Here is a 20,467-nt window from a genome sequence, read left to right as displayed (position 1 = left end):
AATACTCATCGCAAAATTGGTTTTGTACTGAATTCACAACCTTAATGGCTTCGGCTCACAGGTGGCAGGCATCAAATACACAGGTGTCAGCTCACTCAGGGCTCTCGGAGCTGGGACTGGACCACAGACAGGGAAATAAAAGGCCTCCTCCTGAGGCCATTGTCCTCTCCTCTGCATCTAGAATCCCGCTCAAAACCTTGTCCACGTTTACTTATTGTCTCTGCTCTAAATAACAATGCAAGCTCCCAGCTGGGTGAAACCCAAATTAGCACAGCCCTGTCCCTGACACATTTAAACACGTCTAGAGAGAAATGACCACTGTCCTCACACTGTAATTTCAATCGGCAATTTCTCTATTGTACAGTTTTTAATAGTGAAAGTGTTTTGTTTTTGTTTTTCGGTAAAATGGAAAAAACACTCAGCTGCTCAGTGAGGCAGAGATAAAATACCCCGCAAAAAAATAAACAAATAAATAAATAAAAGCACCGATGGGAGGGGGAGTACCCCTAGGCCATCAATTTGTGAACACACAACTTGTGGTACAAGACAGGTGCATTGTTGCAGACCCATGGTCCAGAGAAGGATTTTCTTTCTTTTTTTTTTATTTTTGAGAAGGATTTTCTTTGATTAAAAAATACATAACAATAAACACTTCATGGCAAACCACTGTAATGATCAGTGACTAGAGGGAATGAAAAGTCTGTCTAGCAGAGTCAAATCCTGGCACTTCCTGGGGCTTTCACTGGCTCTCTCCTGCAGCTGCCGGGCACGTTTTTTCTTTTCCACTTACAGTGTATAACAGGGGTCTCAGTTTTCTGGTCGTACTTGTGAGGTTTGTTAATCAAATGAATCTCAAGTCCTACCTGGGGTATCTAGTGAATCTACAACAGCAGGGCCTCCGGCGACTTTCTGCGGCGGGGAAGGGGGGGGCAGCAAGTCTCCCTTGTTTTGTTTTGTTTTGTTTTCTCATTGAAAACTCTGTGCTCAACGTTTAGTTGCTTTGCCCTTAACCCTGAGAAATCCCAGTCCTTGAGCGGGAACTAATAGCACCTGGGAAGGGGGACGCCCTCATTAACCTTCTCCTCTGGTTTAAGTACAACAGTGAGTCCGATGGAAAAGTGAAGGTCGACTGGTAGGCAAGCCACCTTGTGACTGCACCCACTGCCATGGGAGTGCACTGATGGAGACTGTGGCGGGGGAGTTGTGAGTTGGTAGGAATGGGTTTGTGAAAGTGCATGAGTTTGCATGAATATGTCTTTGTGTCTTTGTAAGTGCTTGTGTAGGAGTATGTGTATGTCTGTGTATGCATTATTTTGAGTGAATGTGTCTGCATCTGTATGTTCATGTGTGTCTGCGCATGATCATCTATGAATGCATGAATATAGACGTGCGGATGTGCGTGCGTTTATGTGGAATTGGCACGAGTGCGTATGTGTGTGCTGTGTGTGAGTATGGTTTGTGTGCGTAAGTGTGTGTGTGGGTGAGCGTCAACAGTGTGTGTGCACGCGTGCGGTTGCTGTGTAAGTGTGTGATTGTATCTGGGTTTGCATCTTGGAGTGAAGTGCACACTGTGGTGTGTGTGCATATATGAGTGCACAGTTCTCTGCGTGAGTGTCGTGTGTGCGTGTGTGTGCGTGACCGAGTGTGTGGCTGTGTGCGTATTCCTGCCCGTGCGGGTGTGAGCGTGCAAACGCGAGCGCGGCGTGGCGACCGCGCGCGTGTGTCCGCGTGCACACGTGTGCCCGCGAGCGCACCCGTCGGCCGGCGCGGGCGGGCGGGGGGCGGGCGCGCGTGGGAGCGGGGTGCTGCGCCGCGCGCCCGGCCCTCGGCTCCCCGCCGCTCCCCGCCGCTCCCCGCCGCCGCCCTTGCCCTCCCGCCGGCCCCCAAGCCGCTTACGGCTCGTCTCCCACGTGACGCGCTCCCTCGGCTGCCGGAGCCAGGGCCCCGAGGACAGTCGTCCCCGGGCTGCGCGCGCCGCGGGGCTCGGGCTCCCGCCACTTCGGCCGGGGCGGCGACGCGCCCGGCGCCCTCTCGGGCCGCCTTCCCGCGGGCGTCGGGACCGGCCCTGGCCGCAGCCCGGCGCCCCCCGCGGCCCCCGCGGCCCCCGCGGCCCGGGGCGCCCTCCGCCGGCCGGGAGATGGCAGCGAGGCGGCGCTGAGCCCCGCGCCCTCGCCATGCAGAAGAGCGTGCGCTACAACGAGGGGCACGCCCTGCACCTGGCCTTCCTGGCCCGCAAGGAGGGCACCAAGCGCGGCTTCCTGAGCAAGAGGGCGGCCGAGGCGAGCCGCTGGCACGAGAAGTGGTTCGCCCTCTACCAGAATGTGCTCTTCTACTTCGAGGGCGAGCAGAGCGGCCGCCCGGCGGGCATGTACCTCCTGGAGGGCTGCAGCTGCGAGCGCACGCCCGCGCCGCCCCGGGCCGGGGTCGGGCCGCCCGGCGCCCGGGACGCGCTGGACAAGCAGGTACCGCGCGCCCTCCCCGCGCGCCTGCCCGGCCCCGACCCCCCGTACCCCCGGCCCCGACCCCCTGTGCCCGCCCCCCCCGTCCCCGTTCCCCCGCCCCCCCGTCCCGCCGCTCGCCCTGCGCGGCTGCCCGTCCCCGTCCCCCCGTCCGCACCCCGCCCCGCCAGGGCTCCCCGTCCCCCCGGCCCCGTCCCCCCGTGTCCGCCCCCCCCGCCCCGCCAGGGCTCCCCATACCCCCGTCCCCGTCGCCCCGTGTCCGCCCCCCCGCCCCTGTCCCCGTCCCGCCGCTCGCCCCGCGCGCCTGCCCGTCCCCGTCCCCCCGTCCGCACCCCCGTCCCCCCCGCCCCCCGCCCCCCGACCCTGTCCCGGTCCCCGTCCCGCCGCTCGCCCCGCGCGCCTGCCCGTCCCCGTCCCCTCATCCGCCTCCCCGTCCCCCCGTCCCCCCGACCCCGTCCCGCTCCCCGTCCCGCCGCTCGCCCCGCGCGCCTGCCCGTCCCCGTCCCTCCGTCCCCCCCACCCCGTCCCGCTCCGCGTCCCGCCGCTCGCCTGCCCGTCCCCGTCCCCCCGTCCGCCCCCCCGTCCCCCCAACCCCGTCCCGCCGCTCGCCCGGCGCGCCTGCCCGTCCCCCCCACGGGAACCCGGGCTCCGCTTCCCGGCTTCGGCGCCCCCGAGAGCGGGCGGGTCTCTCCGGTCGCGGGCGAACCGCGCATCCGTCCCCTCCGCCCGGCTCGGGAGGGCCTGGGGCGGGGACGCGCGTCGACACCTGTTGGGCTCCGAGGCCGCCGCCGCCGCGGCTGCAGGAGTCCGCGCCCCCCGCCCCCCGCCCGGCCGCGTCCCCGCACGGGTCCTCCGGCTGCCTGCGCCGCGGCCAGCGGGCCCGGGGAGGACGGGCGCTCGCTCTCGGCGCTTCTCACTGTTGTTGGTTTGTTGTTGTTGTTGTTTTTGGTGGTTTTTGTCAGTTTGCTGTGCTGACATTTGACCCGCGGGTCCCCCCGGGGTGAGCGTGTGCGGGGCGCCCTGGGGAGGAGGACGTGCTCGCCCCCGCCTGCCGCGTCCCCGCCCGGGCGCGTCTCGGAAGGACGCTTCTCTGTGCTTTTCAGTGAAAGCTTTGAAAATAAATGTGACCTTTTTTTTTTTTATCCTGGGTCATAATTTTATTAGTTTTCTTGTGTGTGCGTTCAGAGCGGAAAAAACACCCCCCCCTGTAGATTTAGGAACTCCTGCCCACCCCACCCCAACCCACCCCACCCCTTCCTGCAAATGAGAAATTGCTTTAAAAAAATTTTTTTTTCCCCCAATCACCATTCGGTCATTAAAGTTAGAGCAGCAGACTACTTTCTGCTCTCAAATGCTCTCACTTTGCTTCTTGAGCTCCGCCTGGAGAAAGAGACGATGGTCTTTGCTGGGGCAGAAAAAGGTGTCGCTGCCGATTTTCCCTGCGGCTCTGGCTGCTGCGGCGCGAGCGCGGGGGGCGGGGGTGGGGGGGGGAAGGGGCGGGGGGGGCGCCAGGTGCCTGCGGAGCCCCGGCTCCCAAGACCTGCGCCAGGTGGACGGCGGGTCCCGCCAGAGCGACCGGAAGCTCGGGGATGCTTTTTTCCACTTTGGCTTCACTATAAATCATTAACAGACTTGATTGATTATGAACTTGTTACATCGCACATAAATCGGATATTTAAAGGATACGCCCTTTGGCCCTTTGAAGGCATGTTGAGGGTTATTTGAGAAACGGACTTTCAGTGTTGTAGATACAGACACCGGAAATAGAAGTTTAAATTTCAAGTGTGCATTTTAGAATTTAAGAGCACGAAAAGGGTGCTGAGGAAGCAGTTTTTTTACAGTGTCCCCTCCCCCCTTTTTTTTCTATTGGTGAGATTTTTTTTTCCGAAGACCTGTGTTCCAAGGCCCCACAGAAGCCAAAAATAATAGGTTCTTAAGTGTTACTATGTGCAAAAGAAAATAGGTACTTTGAATTACCCTGAATCTATATCATTGACTTAATTCCAAACTATTTTTTTCTCCTTGTATTTATACTAATATCAGGAGACAACCACTTTCTTTTCTTTCCTTCCTTCCTTCGAGCTGAGGGTGTGAATATGTTACTTGCTGCAACTTATCTGGCTGGCTGACCAGTTAATCTATGAAAACCAACATTTTTCTTTTTTCTTTTAATTTTTATTTATTTATGATAGTCACAGAGAGAGAGAGAGAGAGAGAGAGAGAGGCAGAGACACAGGCAGAGGGAGAAGCAGGCTCCACGCACCGGGAGCCCGACCTGGGATTCGATCCGGGGTCTCCAGGATCGCGCCCTGGGCCAAAGGCAGGCGCCAATCCGCTGAGCCACCCAGGGATCCCCATCCAACATTTTTCTACTTGAAAAATATCTGGACTCTCCTCTTCAGGACAGTTTTCTTTACAATACACTTTAATTGATAGATGTAATCTCCAGGTAGTATGACTTTTTATGCCACTTTCTAAGAGAAGTCCTAAACAGGTCATCCTAGCACAAGAAAAAAAAATTCTGTTGGGCATACAAGTTATGAGTATTTCTCTTTTATTCGGTACATCTTTAAGGGGATAGAAACTGGAACCTTCGGTGTGTGGCATGTGGAAAAACAGATACAGAGAACAAGCATTTCAAAGTGGATTAGGAGTTGGATTGGGAGATCTTGTCTTCTGTTAGACACGCTCCTGTGACTTAGGTTAGCTGAGCAGATTGCTGCTTTTCTCGAGCGCTGCCTGCACGGGTGTGTATGAAGAATTAAGAAGAAACTGCAAAGATAAGAAACAAGAAGCAGCATCCTATCTTTAACCTACAGTTTATGCAATGGGTTCCCTTCCAGTTCATTTGTGTTGCTACATGCTCACGTTTTTCTCAAGCACCTAGACTGGAAACTGGCAAAGGTGGTGCACTGAGCAGGGGCCATGTGTAGGTCAGCTTCTCTAAATGTGCTTCTGGAGCTTTCCGAACACATACCTCTATCAACCCCAGAAACAGCTGAAGGTTAGGGCTTGCAGCAGGACTTAGGGAGGCAGCATAGGTTTCTTCCACCACGTTGCTGTGACTTCCCTACACAAAACCCTCAACAGTTCTTTTTTTTTTTTTTCTGTGAATGAAATCCTTCTCCTAATATTTAAAAATTAAGAGTTTGGCGAAGGTTTCAAGTTGCCTTCCGATAATGACATTTCCTGTTTCTAATGTTACAACAGCAGCATGAGCTTTTGCTGTGTAGAGGATGTGCCGGACTGTTCCACAAGACCGAAAGATTACCAGCCTCTGTAATAAATCTTAAATCTGAGAAGCTAACGACAAGCAGGTGATCAAAGTGGACATCCTGGTAAATCAGTTAGATTAGCAGATGTGCAAACTACTGGTGACATCATTGCTAGACACGGAGACTTCTTATTTACAGCAGAGGGTGATGTATTGCAATGCTGTCGACACTTACTTACGTTAATGTAATTTTTGCTCTAGCGTCCCTCCAATCGTTTTTGTGAGTCCTAAATGCTACTTATCTTTCAAATAATTCTTAAATTCTGATTAATTGTGTTTTTAGGTAAGCGATAAGAGGAAAACACTCATTGGTTTGCTTCTTCTAAAGAATTCAAAGTTGGTTGACAAAAGAACAATATTAAGGTTTTTTTTGTAACCACTAATACAGTAGTTTTTAAAAAACTATTTCCAGTTAAGAAGAAGAAAGACAGGTGTTTTTCCACTTTCCAAATGTGTCTAGGTTGAAGGAATATTTACATAATGCCCCAGTTTTTCAAGAGTGTCCCAAAGACTTCACTTTGGTTAGGTTCTTGGTTGATTGTAAGGCTCTCAAATTAAGTTTCCATCGTGGCTACTTTTTTAGGTACTTTTTAGGTGCTATAAGCAAAATAGTTCAGCTAAAAAAATTTCAAGGAGTGGTTCTTTTCTTGAACGTGTATGTTGGTGACACTACTTTCTAAAGAAATCTCCATTTATGTGAAATGAAAAATTTACTTTTCATTCTACGTAAAGGTGTTCAAGGGGACTGGGAATATGAGCTTAAATAGTGCCTTCTGTGCGCCGGGCTCTGTGTGATCCTCCACCATCATGTCTAGCATGAACCTCACTTCAGCTCTGAGAAATTGGTAGTACTTTTTTCGTTTGCACCTGTGCCAGCACTGAAACTGAGAGCATTCTAGGGAGGTGAGGGTGATCGGAGTGCAACTCCAAGTATGAAGGTTGAGTAATCCTGAAGTGTGCCTTAGGAAGGATGCTACCCTAAGTTGATTGAGCTTCAAGAAATTTAAAATCTGGTTCCCCCCAGGTGGCTCAGTGGTTGAGGGTCTGCCTTTGGCCCAGGGCGTGATCCTGGGGTCCTGGGATCGAGTCCCGCATTGGGTTCCCCACAGGGAGCCTGTCTCTCCTTCTGCCTGTGTGTCTCCTTCTCTCTCTGTGTCTCTCATGAATAAATAAAATCTTAAACAACAAAAAAAGAAATTTAAAATCTGAGGAGTGCCTGAGTGGCTCAGGTGATGATCCTCGGGGTCCTGGGATCAAGCCCTGCATTGGGCATTGGGAATTGAGCTCCCTGCACATCGAGGAATTTGGTTCTGTCTCTCCCTCTACACCTCCTTGCCCCACCCCCCACCCCCCATAGTGCATGCTCCCTCTTACAAATACATGAGTAAAATCTTTTTTTTTTTTTTTTATTTATTTATGATAGTCACAGAGAGAGAGAGAGAGAGAGAGGCAGAGACACAGGCAGAGGGAGAAGCAGGCTCCATGCACCGGGAGCCCGATGTGGGATTCGATCCCGGATCTCCAGGATTGCACCCTGGGCCAAAGGCAGGCGCCAAACCGCTGCGCCACCCAGGGATCCCCGAGTAAAATCTTTTAAAAAAAGAAAAAGATTTAAAATCTAAGCGGGATGGGGGTTGGGATCATAGTATGTGAATCCCTATTTTGTTTATTCTTATTTCCCTTTAAAAACTATTTACAGGGTAGCTGAAATTCTCAAGAAATGTAATTGCAGACCATTGCATTTTGGGGCGCCTGGGTGGCTTCAGTTGGTTGAGAGTCTGCCTTTGGCTCAGATCATGATCTCGGGGTCTTGGGATTGAGACTCGTGTCAGGGGGGTCCTTGCTCAGTGGGGAGTCTGCTTCTCCTTCTCCTTCTGCCTGCCACTCCCCCTGCTTGTGCTGTCTTGCACACACTCTGTCAGATAAATGAAAATTTAAAAAACACAACTATTTACAGTAGTTACAATTCTTGAGAAATGCAATTGCAGACCATTGCATTTTTAAAGAAAAATGAGACTTATGTGTAAACAAACAATTTTACGTGGCATTCATTTCCTTCGGTAGGGGATCTTTAGAAATATTTGCACTTAAGTGAAAGTACATGTCGATTAGTCTGGTCCATTGAAGTGGCTGTATATGTCTTGCCGGCTGGCAGGCATATAGGAACAAAGCTGTATTTATTCTTATTTTCTTGGTAATGTTAAGTGTTCTAGTCACCCTGATTCCAGTTGTTTTTGGAGTAAAACATCTTCGTTCTGGAGGCTTAAAGTAGTAGATACTTGTCATATTCATACTGAGTTAAACATGTTGATTTAATTTTCAAAAGATTAAAGGTTATGTGATTTCCCCTGTCACCTCATTACTAGCCAGTCATTTTAGCCTTCCTAGCTTGACCACAAGTGGAGGGTTTTAATCGTTTTATGGAATTAGGCAGAGCTATAAGCAAGCCCTGGAATACTTGTGGAGGGTGGGGAGTGTGGATGGTGGATGTTAAGTCTAGTTCATGTTGTTTAATTGGTAATATAAAAACCAGCTCAATATTTTCTTTTCGACCTTTGCTTATTGAACACAAGTGAAGGGAAAATGGAATAAAAATATTTACTAAATCCTATAAAAAGTTGTAAAGTCTAACTTAAAGAGAAATGATTTATTACTTGAATTTTGTAATCATTCATTTAAATTTAAATGAAGAAAAATAATCTATGGATTAGCAAAACAGTTATTTTCATTTTGGCTACACTAAACCTTATTATTTATATTATTGTAATATCTGTTTTCTTTGGGAATTAAAAACATAGAGATATTTTCTTCTCACTGGGTGATAAGCTGTAAAGCATGTGTAATAACCACAGATTTCTGGTTTTTAGTAAGCAAATGTTAATAGTTGATTAAAGCAACTGATATTTTTGTGTGTTTAATACAGATTGTATTTTTAAGTTGATTTTGTTCATATTTTTTCAGTAAATATGCATGCTGTGGGGATCCCTGGGTGGCTCAGCAGTTTAGTGCCCGCCTTTGGCCCAGGGTGTGATTCTAAGGTCCTGGGATCGAGTCCCACATTGGGCTCCCTGCATGGAGCCTGCTTCTCCCTCTGCCTGCGTCTCTGCCTCTCTCTCTCTCTGTGTCTCTCATGAATGAATGAATAAATAAAATCTTTAAAAAGTATAATCATGCTGCAGTCAATATAGTTTTAATTCTGTAGAATATAAAGACTGACTCATTAAGATTACTTTGTGATGAAAGAAGCCAGATTGACAAACAATATGGCTTTACTTAAGTCTTACTTAAGTCCTAATTTTCACACTTTTAAAGTAGCTTTGAGTTTTCATGCCTGTTCATTTGTCCTATAAAAAGAGATATATGTGTATATGTGTGTTTATTACATTGTTATCTTCCATCATAAATATGAAACATTTGCTATGCACTTACATATTTTTGGAGTTTACAGATTTTTATATGTATTAAAGCATTTCAAGATGTGAATTGTAAATCCAATTTGTCTACAATTTAGGGAACTTTATTTTTCAGGACCAAGTATATAGAATTACTCTGTTGCATTAATCACTGAATAAATTTTTCTCTGAAATGTTTACCTTAATTCAAGTGTGTAGATATAGTAAAATCTTAGTTAATATTTAAATGAAACTAGAAGCTGATATTTGTTAGGCATCAAAATAGTACTGTGGCAAACATTTGTCTATTTGATAATATTTGGTCATTATTCTAAAAATTAATTATTCCAAAATTATTCATTATATAATAGCTAGTATAATTTTCAAAGATTAGCTGATTGAGAAGTTATAAATACATTATTACGGCTCCACCAAAGGGTATAGTTGAACTTTTGCCCAACAAATTCAAATATGGTTGTGTGTACATTCAGAAAAAAAAATACAGTAGCAAGATTTTTTTTCTGCTTGAGAAAACAGTATTAGTAGATGGAACAGAGATGCGGAAACTGCATATTCTCACTTTTCCTTTTTATTGGCATTTGAAAAACTTAACGATTCAATGAAAAATAAGGACTCAAATCATTTCCCTTAAAAGTCCTCACAATGAAAAAAAAAGTCCTCACAATGAATGCAAAATGCCCCAGATGCACTTTTTTTAAAAAAAAGATTTTATTTATTTATTCATGAGAGAGACAGAGCGAGAGAGACACAGAGACACAGGCAGAGGGAGAAGCCCCAGATGAACTTTTTTTTTTATTTCCCAGATGAACTTTTAAGGAGAAGGCAGAGAACACGCACACACACAAGTCTGACTTGATCCGTGTTTATTTAAATAATATTTTTCTTTTTTGAACAATAAGGGCCGAAGTGAGACAGTGGGGAGGCCAGCTTACTCCAAGGGCTTAAGGCTTCAGGGTACAGTACGTCAATGAAAGCTACTTTCTCGGAAGACCTGAGATAACAGAGATAGAATGACATTTACCAAAAGCTACGATTAAAAATAAAACTCATCGATCCCTTAGTGCTGTTTCCTTTTTAAACATAGGCGGCAGTTTCTCGTAGTAACTCTGGCCCCGAGGTGCCACCTGCCTGGGGTCGGAGGGACTCCGCTTACCTGGACATCGCATTCTTTTCAGATTCCTGAAATGTTTTATTTTGTCGTTGGTCTGACTTGATGCAGACGACGCCTGATTCACTTCCTGCGCGGTGTCCCGAGCCCCTGCCTTTCGGGTGACCCGTGTTCCCCGGGCTCGTGCCGCCCCACGGACGGAGGCCCCAGCGCCTGGGGGCGACCTGCCCGCGACCCCCTGGCCCCTGCAGAGCCCGTGCGGGGGACCAGGTGCTCACATCCCAGGTGAATCTGCTGTCTTTAGGCTGATCAGTTTCGAGGGCCGGAGGCAGTGTGCGAGGGGTGGGGTTCAGGAGTCCCCCTCCCCGAGTGTCTGCCTCCTCTGGGCTGCGGACCCCTGGGCCTGAGCCTGACCCTGAGCTCGAGCCGGAGCCTGAGCCTGACCCTGACCCTAAGCCTGATCCTGACCCTGATCCTGACCCTGGGCCTGAGCCTGACCCCAAGCCTGAGCCTGACCCTGAGCCTGATCCTGACCCTGGGTCTGAGCTTGAGCCTGACCCCAACCCTGGGCCTGACCCCAACCCTGGGCCTGAGCCTGACCCTGGGCCTGAGCCTAACCCTGGGCCTGAGCCTGACCCCGAGCCTGACCCTGACCCTGACCCTGGGCCTGAGTGTGGCCCTGGGCCTAAGCCTGACCCTGAGCCTGAGCCTGAGCCTGGGCCTGAGCCTGACCCTGAGCCTGACCCTGCACCTGGGCCTGAGTGTGGCCTGGGCCTGAGCCTGACCCCAACCCTGACCCTGACCCTGGGCCTGAACCTGACCCTGGGCCTGATCCTGACCCCAACCCTGACCCTGACCCTGGGCCTGAGCCTAACCCTGGGCCTGAGCCTGACCCCGAGCCTGACCCTGACCCTGACCCTGGGCCTGAGTCTCACCCTGGGCCTGAGCCTGACCCTGACCCTGAGCCTGACCCTGGGCCTGAGCCTGACCCCAAGCCTGAGCCTGACCCTGAGCCTGATCCTGACCCTGGGCCTGAGCTTGAGCCTGAGCCTGACCCCAACCCTGACCCTGACCCTGGGCCTGAGCCTGACCCTGGGCCTGAGCCTGACCCCGAGCCTGACCCTGACCCTGACCCTGGGCCTGAGTCTCACCCTGGGCCTGAGCCTGACCCTGACCCTGAGCCTGACCCTGGGCCTGAGCCTGACCCCAAGCCTGAGCCTGACCCTGAGCCTGATCCTGACCCTGGGCCTGAGCTTGAGCCTGAGCCTGACCCCAACCCTGACCCTGACCCTGGGCCTGAGCCTGACCCTGGGCCTGACCTGGGCCTGGGCCTGAGCCTGACCCTGGGCCTGAGCCTGACCCCGAGCCTGAGCCTGACCCTGGGCCTGAGTGTGACCCTGGGCCTGAGCCTGATCCTGACCCTGAGCCTGAGCCTGACCCTGGGCCTGATCCTGACCCCGAGCCTGAGCCTGAGCCTGACCCTGGGCCTGAGCCTGACCCCGAGCCTGAGCCTCAGCCTGACCCTGGGCCTGATCCTGACCCCGAGCCTGAGCCTGAGCCTGACCCTGGGCCTGAGCCTGACCCCGAGTCTGAGCCTGAGCCTGACCCTGGGCCTGAGCCTGAGCCTTGGTCTGAGCCTGAGCCTGAACCCGACCCTGACCCCGACCCTGACCCTGACCCTGAGCAATCCCTCCTCCGGACCTGGGCCCGCACCCCACTTGGGCACCAACAGGCTGCCGGCGCTGTCCCTGGTTCTCAGCACGGCCTCTCAGTTGTCTACTCGTTTGTCCACAGGTGTTTCTATTAAATCCTTTCTAATATAATTACTCTTTGGCTCTCTGCTTTTTGTTTTCATTACTTCAGTCATTTCAGAAGTTTTTTCTGCCTTCCTCTTTAAAAAATTTTCAACACAAAATCAAATAGTTCAGGGAGTGCCAATATACTCCTTACCCAGCTTCGACAATCTCCAACCTTCTGCTTTCTTGTTATCTCTTTTCCCTCCACACATGCTGCTTTTTTTTCTTTTTTTTTTTTTTTCTCCTAGACTATTTTGGAGCAAGTCCCACACATTGTATTATTTCACTTGTAAATAAGGAAGTTTTTTTCTTTTTTTGCACAGACCTTGTTTGGCACTGAAGATTGTACTAGATGTGGCTCTGAAAAGAATGATCTTGGAGAGAGTCTATCATGTGCTTCTGTGTTAATGTGTGTTATTATAATAGTCATCTTGTTTCTTTGATATTATATTGATTTGATATTATTATAAAGGAAAAGACAAAAAAAAACTTAAGACAGTAGTTGTGAAGATATAAACATGGTGAAATGAACTTTTAAATAAATCCCAGTACGTTAAATCCAAAAGAAAAGAAATTTGAGATCAGTTGTTTGTGGCCATGGGGTAAAGATATTTTCATGTTCTGACCTCACGTTAGGGGAAATTAAATTATAGATGATTCTCTTACTGAGGGTTCTTCTCTGCTTTACTGAAGTCCTTTTTCCAAACTTTTACAGCTGTGTAGTTGAAGAGCCTTGTTTAGAGGAGAACGAGTGTTTCCTCCTGCGACATCCTTCATGCTTCTTCTAACTCAGTGTTCTGCATAGATTTGCAACAGTCAGGGCATCTTTCGTAAGCCAGTGTTTCATCAATCTTTCAAAACAAATCCTGAGGCCCAACAGCTAGTCAATGTTATTTTGAGGCAATTACTAAGGTTTCAATAAACAAGGGTGTAGTTTGCTTTCTCTAGTTTTGCTAAACTTGTCTAGGACTGGTTGGTTTCTGCTAATGTGATTATTTGCTTTAGGCCCTTTTGATTACAAGTTGTCTTGAATTAGGGTCACCTCTGTGTGTGGTGGGGGGACAGTGGGAATGCTGAAAGGCAATATAAGGGCGAGTCTCACTCTAGGACCTCTCTTGTGACCTCACTGATCTCTGGACACCGGTACTGGCTGCCCTGAACCTCATGGTGCTGACTTAACATAATGTGGTCCATTTCTCTTTCTTTTTTTCTGCTTTAATTCTCACTGCAGCATCTTTCATTCACTCCATCTATTCAGGCTAGTGGGAGGGAATCTGATTGGCTCAGTTTGCCTTTTTTAGGGCCCTACAAAACCAGCAGCCTCTGACCGATTCATGGGAGTGAGGGGCTGTGGGTTAGGTCATTTCATGGAAAGTTTGGGGAGTGTGATAGGCATCATTACTGACATGTCTAACGTACTCGTCAAGCTAATTAATGTTATTTTCACCAAACGAATACTTATTCGTGATAAGTCACCTTCTCTTCTTGCAGTAGTTTTATACCCTCGCTTTAGCAATAGGAACATTCCAGTAATATAATTACTGTCCTCTGGTCCTGATTGGCCTTATTGTTTAAGATTCATGTTCATCATTTTCCTTTACTTTTTAATATTTTGATGTTCAAAAATTATTTGAATGTTCTCTTAACAATGGATTAAATGCAAACCTATTTTTAAAGTATAGCAAACATACAGAACAATGCACAAATCCTGAGTGTGCCACTTGATGCAGTTTCACAAAGTGAATATATGCAAGCACCACCCAGATCAGGCAATTGACATGATCAGCCCTCCAGAAGCTAGCCTCATGTCCGTTCCTCTTCACTACTAGCCATGGTGGCCACCATCCTTACGAAGAACATTAAGGATTGCTTTTGCCTCCTTTTGAATTTCTTCATGGACTCATGCAGTAAGCACTCCTTTGTATTAGGCTTCTCTCCCTCACCTGGATGAGTGTACAAGGTATTCCTTGACTTATGGTGGGGTTGTGTCCTGATAAACTATTGTAAGTTAAAAATATCACAAATAAAAAATGCATCTGATATGCCTAACCTACCAAACATAGCTTAGCCTAACCTACTGTAGCTGTGCTCAGAACACTTACATTGGCCTATAGTTGGGCAAGTCATTGTAGAACACCTAACCTATTCTCTTTTTTTTTAAATTTTTTTAAATTTTTATTTATGATAGTCACACACACAGAGAGAGAGGCAGAGACACAGGCAGAGGGAGAAGCAGGCTCCATGCACCGGGAGCCCGACGTGGGATTCGATCCCGGGTCTCCAGGATCGCGCCCTGGGCCAAAGGCAGGCACCAAACCGCTGCGCCACCCGGGGATCCCGCCTATTCTCTAATTAAGTGTTGAATATCTCATGTAATTGATTAAAGACCCTGCTGCAAGCAATAAACAGAATGGTTGTGTGACTATAGAATGGTTGTTAGTGTATCGGTTCTTACCTGTCGTGACTGTGTGGCTGGCTGACTGGGAATTGTGGCTCACTGTCACTACCAAGCATCGTGAGAGAGGATCATATTGAGTACCACTAGCCCAGGAGAACGTCAGAATTCAAAGTCTGCTTTCTACTGAATGCGTATTGCTCTTGTACCATCATAAAGTCAAAAAATCATGAGTCAGTCCATTCTTCATCTAGTGCTGATAGACATTTGGATTGTTTCCGAAGCTATTACAAATGCTATGACCGTGGAAATTCCTGTAGCAGCCTTTTGCTGCAGAAGCACGTATGCATTTCTGTTGGGTATATACCCAGGAATGAAATTGTCGGTTCACAGGACGTACGTATGTTTGGCTTCAATAATTACAGCTAAACAGTTTTCCAAAATAGTTACATCAGTTTATGCTCCCACCAGCAGTGTACAAGAATCCCAGTTTCTCTTCATCCTTGCTAACACTTAGTATTATTGGTCTTTTAGATTTAAGCATTCTAATGGGTAGGTAGTAGTATCTCCTTTTGGTTTTCATTTTCATTTCTCCGATAATAAGGTTGAACACCTTATCAAGTACTGACCGTTTGATTGTTCTCTGCCTTGAAGTGCTTATTCAACCTCTTGCCTACTTCTTATTGAGTTGTCTTATTGATCTGTAGGAGTTTTTGTTTATTTTTTTATTTTTAAAAGGTCTTGTTTTAGAGAGAGAGTGTGCGCAAGTGGGGGGCGGGACAGAGGGAGAGAGAATCTGAAGCAGATTCCACTCTGGGCGCAGAGCCGGAGGCAGGGGCTCCATCTCAGGACCATGATGAGATCATGACCTGAGCCAAACCCAGGAGTCGGATGCTTAACCAACTGAGCCACCCTCACGCTCTGTAGGAGTTTTTATTTTTAATTTATTTTTTAAAGTAAGGAAGATTTTTTTTTTACAGATTTTATTTATTTATTCATGAGAAACATAGAGAGAGAGAGAGAGAGAGAGAGAGGCAGAGACACAGGCAGAGGGAGAAGCAGGCTCCATGCAGGGAGCCCGACGGGGACTCGATCCCAGGTCTCCAGGATCACACCCCAGGCTGCGGGTGGTGCCAAACCGCTGCGCCACCGGGGCTGCCCTAGATTTCAGGTTTTATGAGAATACGTCCATTTCCAGTTTTCATTAATTTCTTTTTTTTTTTAAGATTTTATTTATTTATTCATGGCAGAGAGACAGAGAGAGAGAGAGACAGGCAGAGGGAGAAGCAGGCTCCGTGCAGGGAACCTGATGTGGGACTCGATCCTGGGTCTCCAGGATCACACCTCAGGCTGAAGGCAGCGCTAAACCGCTGGGCCACCGGGGCTGCCCTAGTTTTCATTAATTTCTAAAGTATAGCCTTTCCAGGGTCTTATCTGGAATTCTGGGTGTTTACAGGACCTTCTCCTCCTTGGTCTCCTCCATCCTCATGAGACTGCTAGAAACTCAGCACTGATTTCTAGCCTCTCAGCTGCTGCTTCCGGCATGGCCTCCTAGCCACTTGGCTTTGTACCACGTTGTACCACAGGCCAATTCCTTGAGAGGAGCAACTTCAAAGATTGTCAGACTCACTAGTTTACTTCCCTTCTAAGGTGTGTTTACTCCTTCGATCGTGGCTTAGGTCTTGTTAGTTCACTGATGCTTTCAAATGGATTATTTTTGTGTGTTGTGTCCAGCTTTTCTAATTGTTTCAGTGTGTGTGTGTTGGGCTAGAGACTGAGGTCAGATCTATAGCAAGCTACTTGGCCATTACCACTCGATGATCAGTTTTAATAGTGACTCTAAAAATCAGTAAAACTCATTTGAAAAAGGTGAAACACTTATCTTGTGTTTTGTCCTAGAAATTTATGTTAATTACTTCTAATTCAGTAATGATAAAAGAAGTCAAATCATAATTAACCTTTATTTTATCAGTTTGATCCGAACATCTTTGAATATGGTGTTTTTGAACAAAATAAAAGTATACTGTGGTAGCCGTAAGATTTTTTATAGATGTCTATCTTACTACTGAGTGGCAAGGTATATATTTTGAAGGCATTGAAATGTAAGCCCCATTTTATTTCTTCCACAGCGGATTCAGTTTAAACTTTTCTTTTAGATAGTTTCATCATTTTTGATGTCTATATTTCTTCCTCCCTGCCTCCCTCCCTCCCTCCCTCTCTCTCATCTGTTTGTCTATCATCTTAATTTATGAGCCCTTGATTTAAAACAATCATCTTTCTTCTGGCATAAGTTAGTCCCGTCTTTTTAGAAAGTAAAACAAAATACAATTAGACTATTGCATTTAGGATACTGATTTGTTAGTTTTTTTTTGAATATACATTGTTTTATATTATATGTCATAAGAGCTACCATTGCTGAGTGCTAATTTGGGGTTAAAAAGCCAAGCATTCTACATATATTATCTCATTTAATCATCACAGCCATCCTGAGATGACAGTGTCCTTTTTGTTTTGCAGGTAAGGATACTGAGGCCTACAGAGGTTTAGTAATTCAGCTGGGGCAAAATTTTACTAAATGGCAAACTTATTTAATAGAACCTAATTTAGTAACTTAGCATTTGTTGCATGTGGCCTTAATGAGGAGTTAGAAGCGTATAACCAGGAGGGAAACATTTTTGTCTTCAGTCTCATTCTTCTCTGTCATGGTTCATTTGCAGTTTGAGTGGAAAACTTCTCAGACTGATCTGGCCACATTCATAAAGCCCATGAAACAAGTTGTTATTTCCACTCCAGATTGATGAAATCATGTCAACAAAGCAAAGCTATGGGCTTATATTTATATAAGGGAAGCATGAGAACCAGCTCACATAACCTCTATAATCTCTATCTGCTTGGCCCTGTGCTAAGGGCCTGAGAACTGGGTCATGGTGGAGAGTGGGATGTTGTGGATCAGGTCAGTCTGTCTCCAGAGCACCCTGTCCTTCTCCTGCGCTGCTGACTTCTAGCACAGGCTTCCTTCTTGTGTGCCCAACACCACAAGGGGCTCCGAGGGATGTAGAAGACACATCCCTCTCTGCCATTTCAGACCTTGCTTATTCTTTGACTCTTGACAATGAGAAGATTTCTTGTATCTTGCTGTGAGTCCACATCCTCAGGGTCTTGATTTATACTATCACTTTTTGGCCGGTAGGTCTAACTAGGTTATAGTCTCCCCTGACCCAGAGCAATGAATACTGTTGTCTGAAATATTCAGCAACCAAGAATAATATTTGCCATCTGTGCAATCAACGTAAATGTAATAAAACGAGAAGGGGCATATATATGTATATAGTCTTTCTGTTCTGGGCACCAAAGTGTCTTCTTGTTTTTGTTTGGTTGGCAAATGAAAACAAAACAGATGAACTGCTGTCTCTGGAATTTGTAGTCAAATGGTTGAACAATAATATCAGTAGTATCCTGTGATTGTAGTGCCTTAGCTGTAGTTTCCTCCTGCAAGTTATTATAAAAATAATTTTCACATGAGACCCGAAAACATAAAACTCCTAGAAGAAAACATGTGCAGTAATATCTTTGTCATCAGTCGCAGAAACATTTTTCTAGATATATCTCCACAGGCAAGGGAAACAAGCAAAATTAAACTGTTGGAACCATACAAAAATAAAAAGCTTTTGCACAGTGAAGGAAACCATCAACAAAACAAAAAGCAACCTACTGAATGGGTGAAGATATTTGCGAATGATAAATCTGATAATGGTTTAATATCAAAATACATAAAGAACTTCTATGACTCAGTATCAGAAAAGAATTAATACAATAAAAAATGGGCAGAAGGTCTGAATAGACCTGTTTCTAAAGTAGACATACAGATGGCCAACAGACACATGAAATCATGCTCAGCACTACTAATCACCAGGGAAATGCAAATTAAAACTACCTCACACTTGTCAGAAGGCCTAAAAGCAAAAATGCAAGACATACCAAGTGTTGGTAAAGATGTGGAGAAAAAGGATCCTCGTGCATTGTTGATAGGTACGCAAATTGGTATAACCATTTTGGAAAACAGTTTGGAGGTTCCTGAAAAAATTAAAAATAGAATTATCATGTGACCTAGTAATCCTATTTTTGGATGTTTATCCTAAGAAAATGAAAACACTAATTCAAAAAATATCGTGTACTTTTATGTTTATTGCAGCATTATTAAATAATAGCCAAGGTATGGAAGCGACCCAAGTGTCCATTCACAGATGAATAGATAAGGAAAATGTGGTATAATTATACATGGAATATTACTCAACCATAAAAAAGGATGGGATCTTGCCATTTGCACCAATATGGGTGGATTTAGAAAGCATAATGCTAAGTGAAATAAGTGACTCAGGAAAGAGAAATGCCATATGATTTCATTCATATGTGCACTTTAAGAAACAAAACAAGTGAACAAGAAAAAAAAAGACTAAAAGCCAGACTAGGAAATACACTGAAAAACTGGTGATTGCCAGAGAGTTGGCAGGTGGGGGATGGGCACAATAGATAAAGGGGGTTAAGAGTATATTTATATTAGTGACCCCTGAGTAATATATAGGATTATTGAATCACTGTATTGTACATCTGAAAATATAATCCTGTATGTTAATTATACTTCACTTAAAAAAAAATTACAGTTTGTTTTCAGCATGCCAGTTTGCATGGAGACCATCGCCCTTCCTGTTTACCTGCCATGGCTGTGTCTTACAGCTCTGAAGATGCAGTGGCTTTCCATATGGTTGAATGGTAAAGAATGCCTACTATATTGTGGCAAAGTTCCCGAGTTCAAGTTCTAGATCCACCCTTAACAAGCTGTGGATTCTCAGGTGCCTGGATGGTTCAGTTGGTTAAGTGGATACCCTCGGCTTCAGTCATGATCTCAGGGTCCTGGGATCAACTCCCACATCAGGCTCCCTGCTCAGTGGGGAGTCTGCTTCTCCCTCATCTTCTGCCCCTGCCCCTCCTTGTGCTCTTTCTCTTTCTCTCTCTCTCAAATAAATAAAATCTTTAAAAACAAACAAACAGGACATGTGGGTGGCTCAGCAATTATCTTCCTTCGGTCCAGGGTGTGATCCCGGGATGCCAGCATCAAGTCCTGCATCGGGCTCCCTGCATGGAGCCTGCTTCTCCCTCTGCCTGTGTATCTGCCTCTCTCTATATATGCCTCATGAATAAATAAGTAAAATCTTAAAAACAAAAACAAAAAAAGTGAACTGTGGATTCTCAAGCTTAGTCATTTCCTTATCTGGAAAATGGGTGTGATAATTCCTACTTCATAAAGAAAGTAGGAAGATTAAATTAATTGAGATAATCTTTGTGGAAAGTGTTCTGTAAACTAAAATGATATAAGAATGGCATTTAAAAACTTTCACAATTATATTTTTCGTGTAAGTGAGGGCAATTTTAACAGCAAATTAGTTGGAAGTTTGATTACTGCAGATGGTTATTCTGTTCATTTTAGGGCCCATTTTGTGAGCCAGATAGCTTTTCTGCCTACTTTGTAGGCATCTTTATGAGTCTAGAGTTTTACATTTCTATGAACAATATTTAGTGTTTGATAAACTCCTTGAGAAATAGAAGATTACTCTAAGTGTGGGTGAATATTACCTATTACCTATAAGGATAGATGAGTGAAGAGGTTTTTCTTTGACATTTAAGCCCTTTCTGTTCTATGGATCCTTTTGACTAAAATAAATATTATTTTATATTTTATAATATATGAGAGTGAGATTAATAGGTTTTTTTTTTTTTCAGAAAAAGGTGTAGCTAAATTGATGTTTGTGCTTTAAAGATTCAAAGTGTTTTTTTTTTTTTTCCAAAGTGTTTTTTACAGAGAATGTTTAAAATGTTTACTGAAAGGTAAATAAATCTGCAGCTTACTCATTTTCTCCTTTTTGGTATAAACTGCCATGCTATCAGAACATTTTTTAAAAGATTTTATTTATTTATTTATTCATGAGAGACACAGAAAGAGAGGCAGAGACACAGGCAGAGGGAG

At 46.1% G+C, this 20,467-nt stretch overlaps 1 protein-coding gene across 2 annotated transcripts in view; it reads left to right on the top strand.

The window, feature by feature from the left end:
* The first annotated feature begins 2,111 nt into the window (after positions 1-2,111).
* Positions 2,112-20,467, top strand: part of RASGRF2 (Ras protein specific guanine nucleotide releasing factor 2) — a 240,834-nt gene continuing 222,478 nt past the window's right edge. For both annotated transcript variants that reach the window (XM_077866482.1, XM_077866488.1), the window contains exon 1: positions 2,112-2,462. In XM_077866482.1, coding sequence (XP_077722608.1) covers positions 2,175-2,462 — 288 coding nt within the window. In that variant the 5' untranslated portion in view covers positions 2,112-2,174. The remainder of the gene's footprint in view (positions 2,463-20,467) is intronic.

This window comes from Canis aureus, chromosome 2 (assembly GCF_053574225.1).
Source record: "Canis aureus isolate CA01 chromosome 2, VMU_Caureus_v.1.0, whole genome shotgun sequence".
Classification (NCBI taxonomy): Eukaryota; Metazoa; Chordata; class Mammalia; order Carnivora; family Canidae; genus Canis; species Canis aureus.
This window is presented reverse-complemented; position numbering and strand designations above follow the sequence as displayed.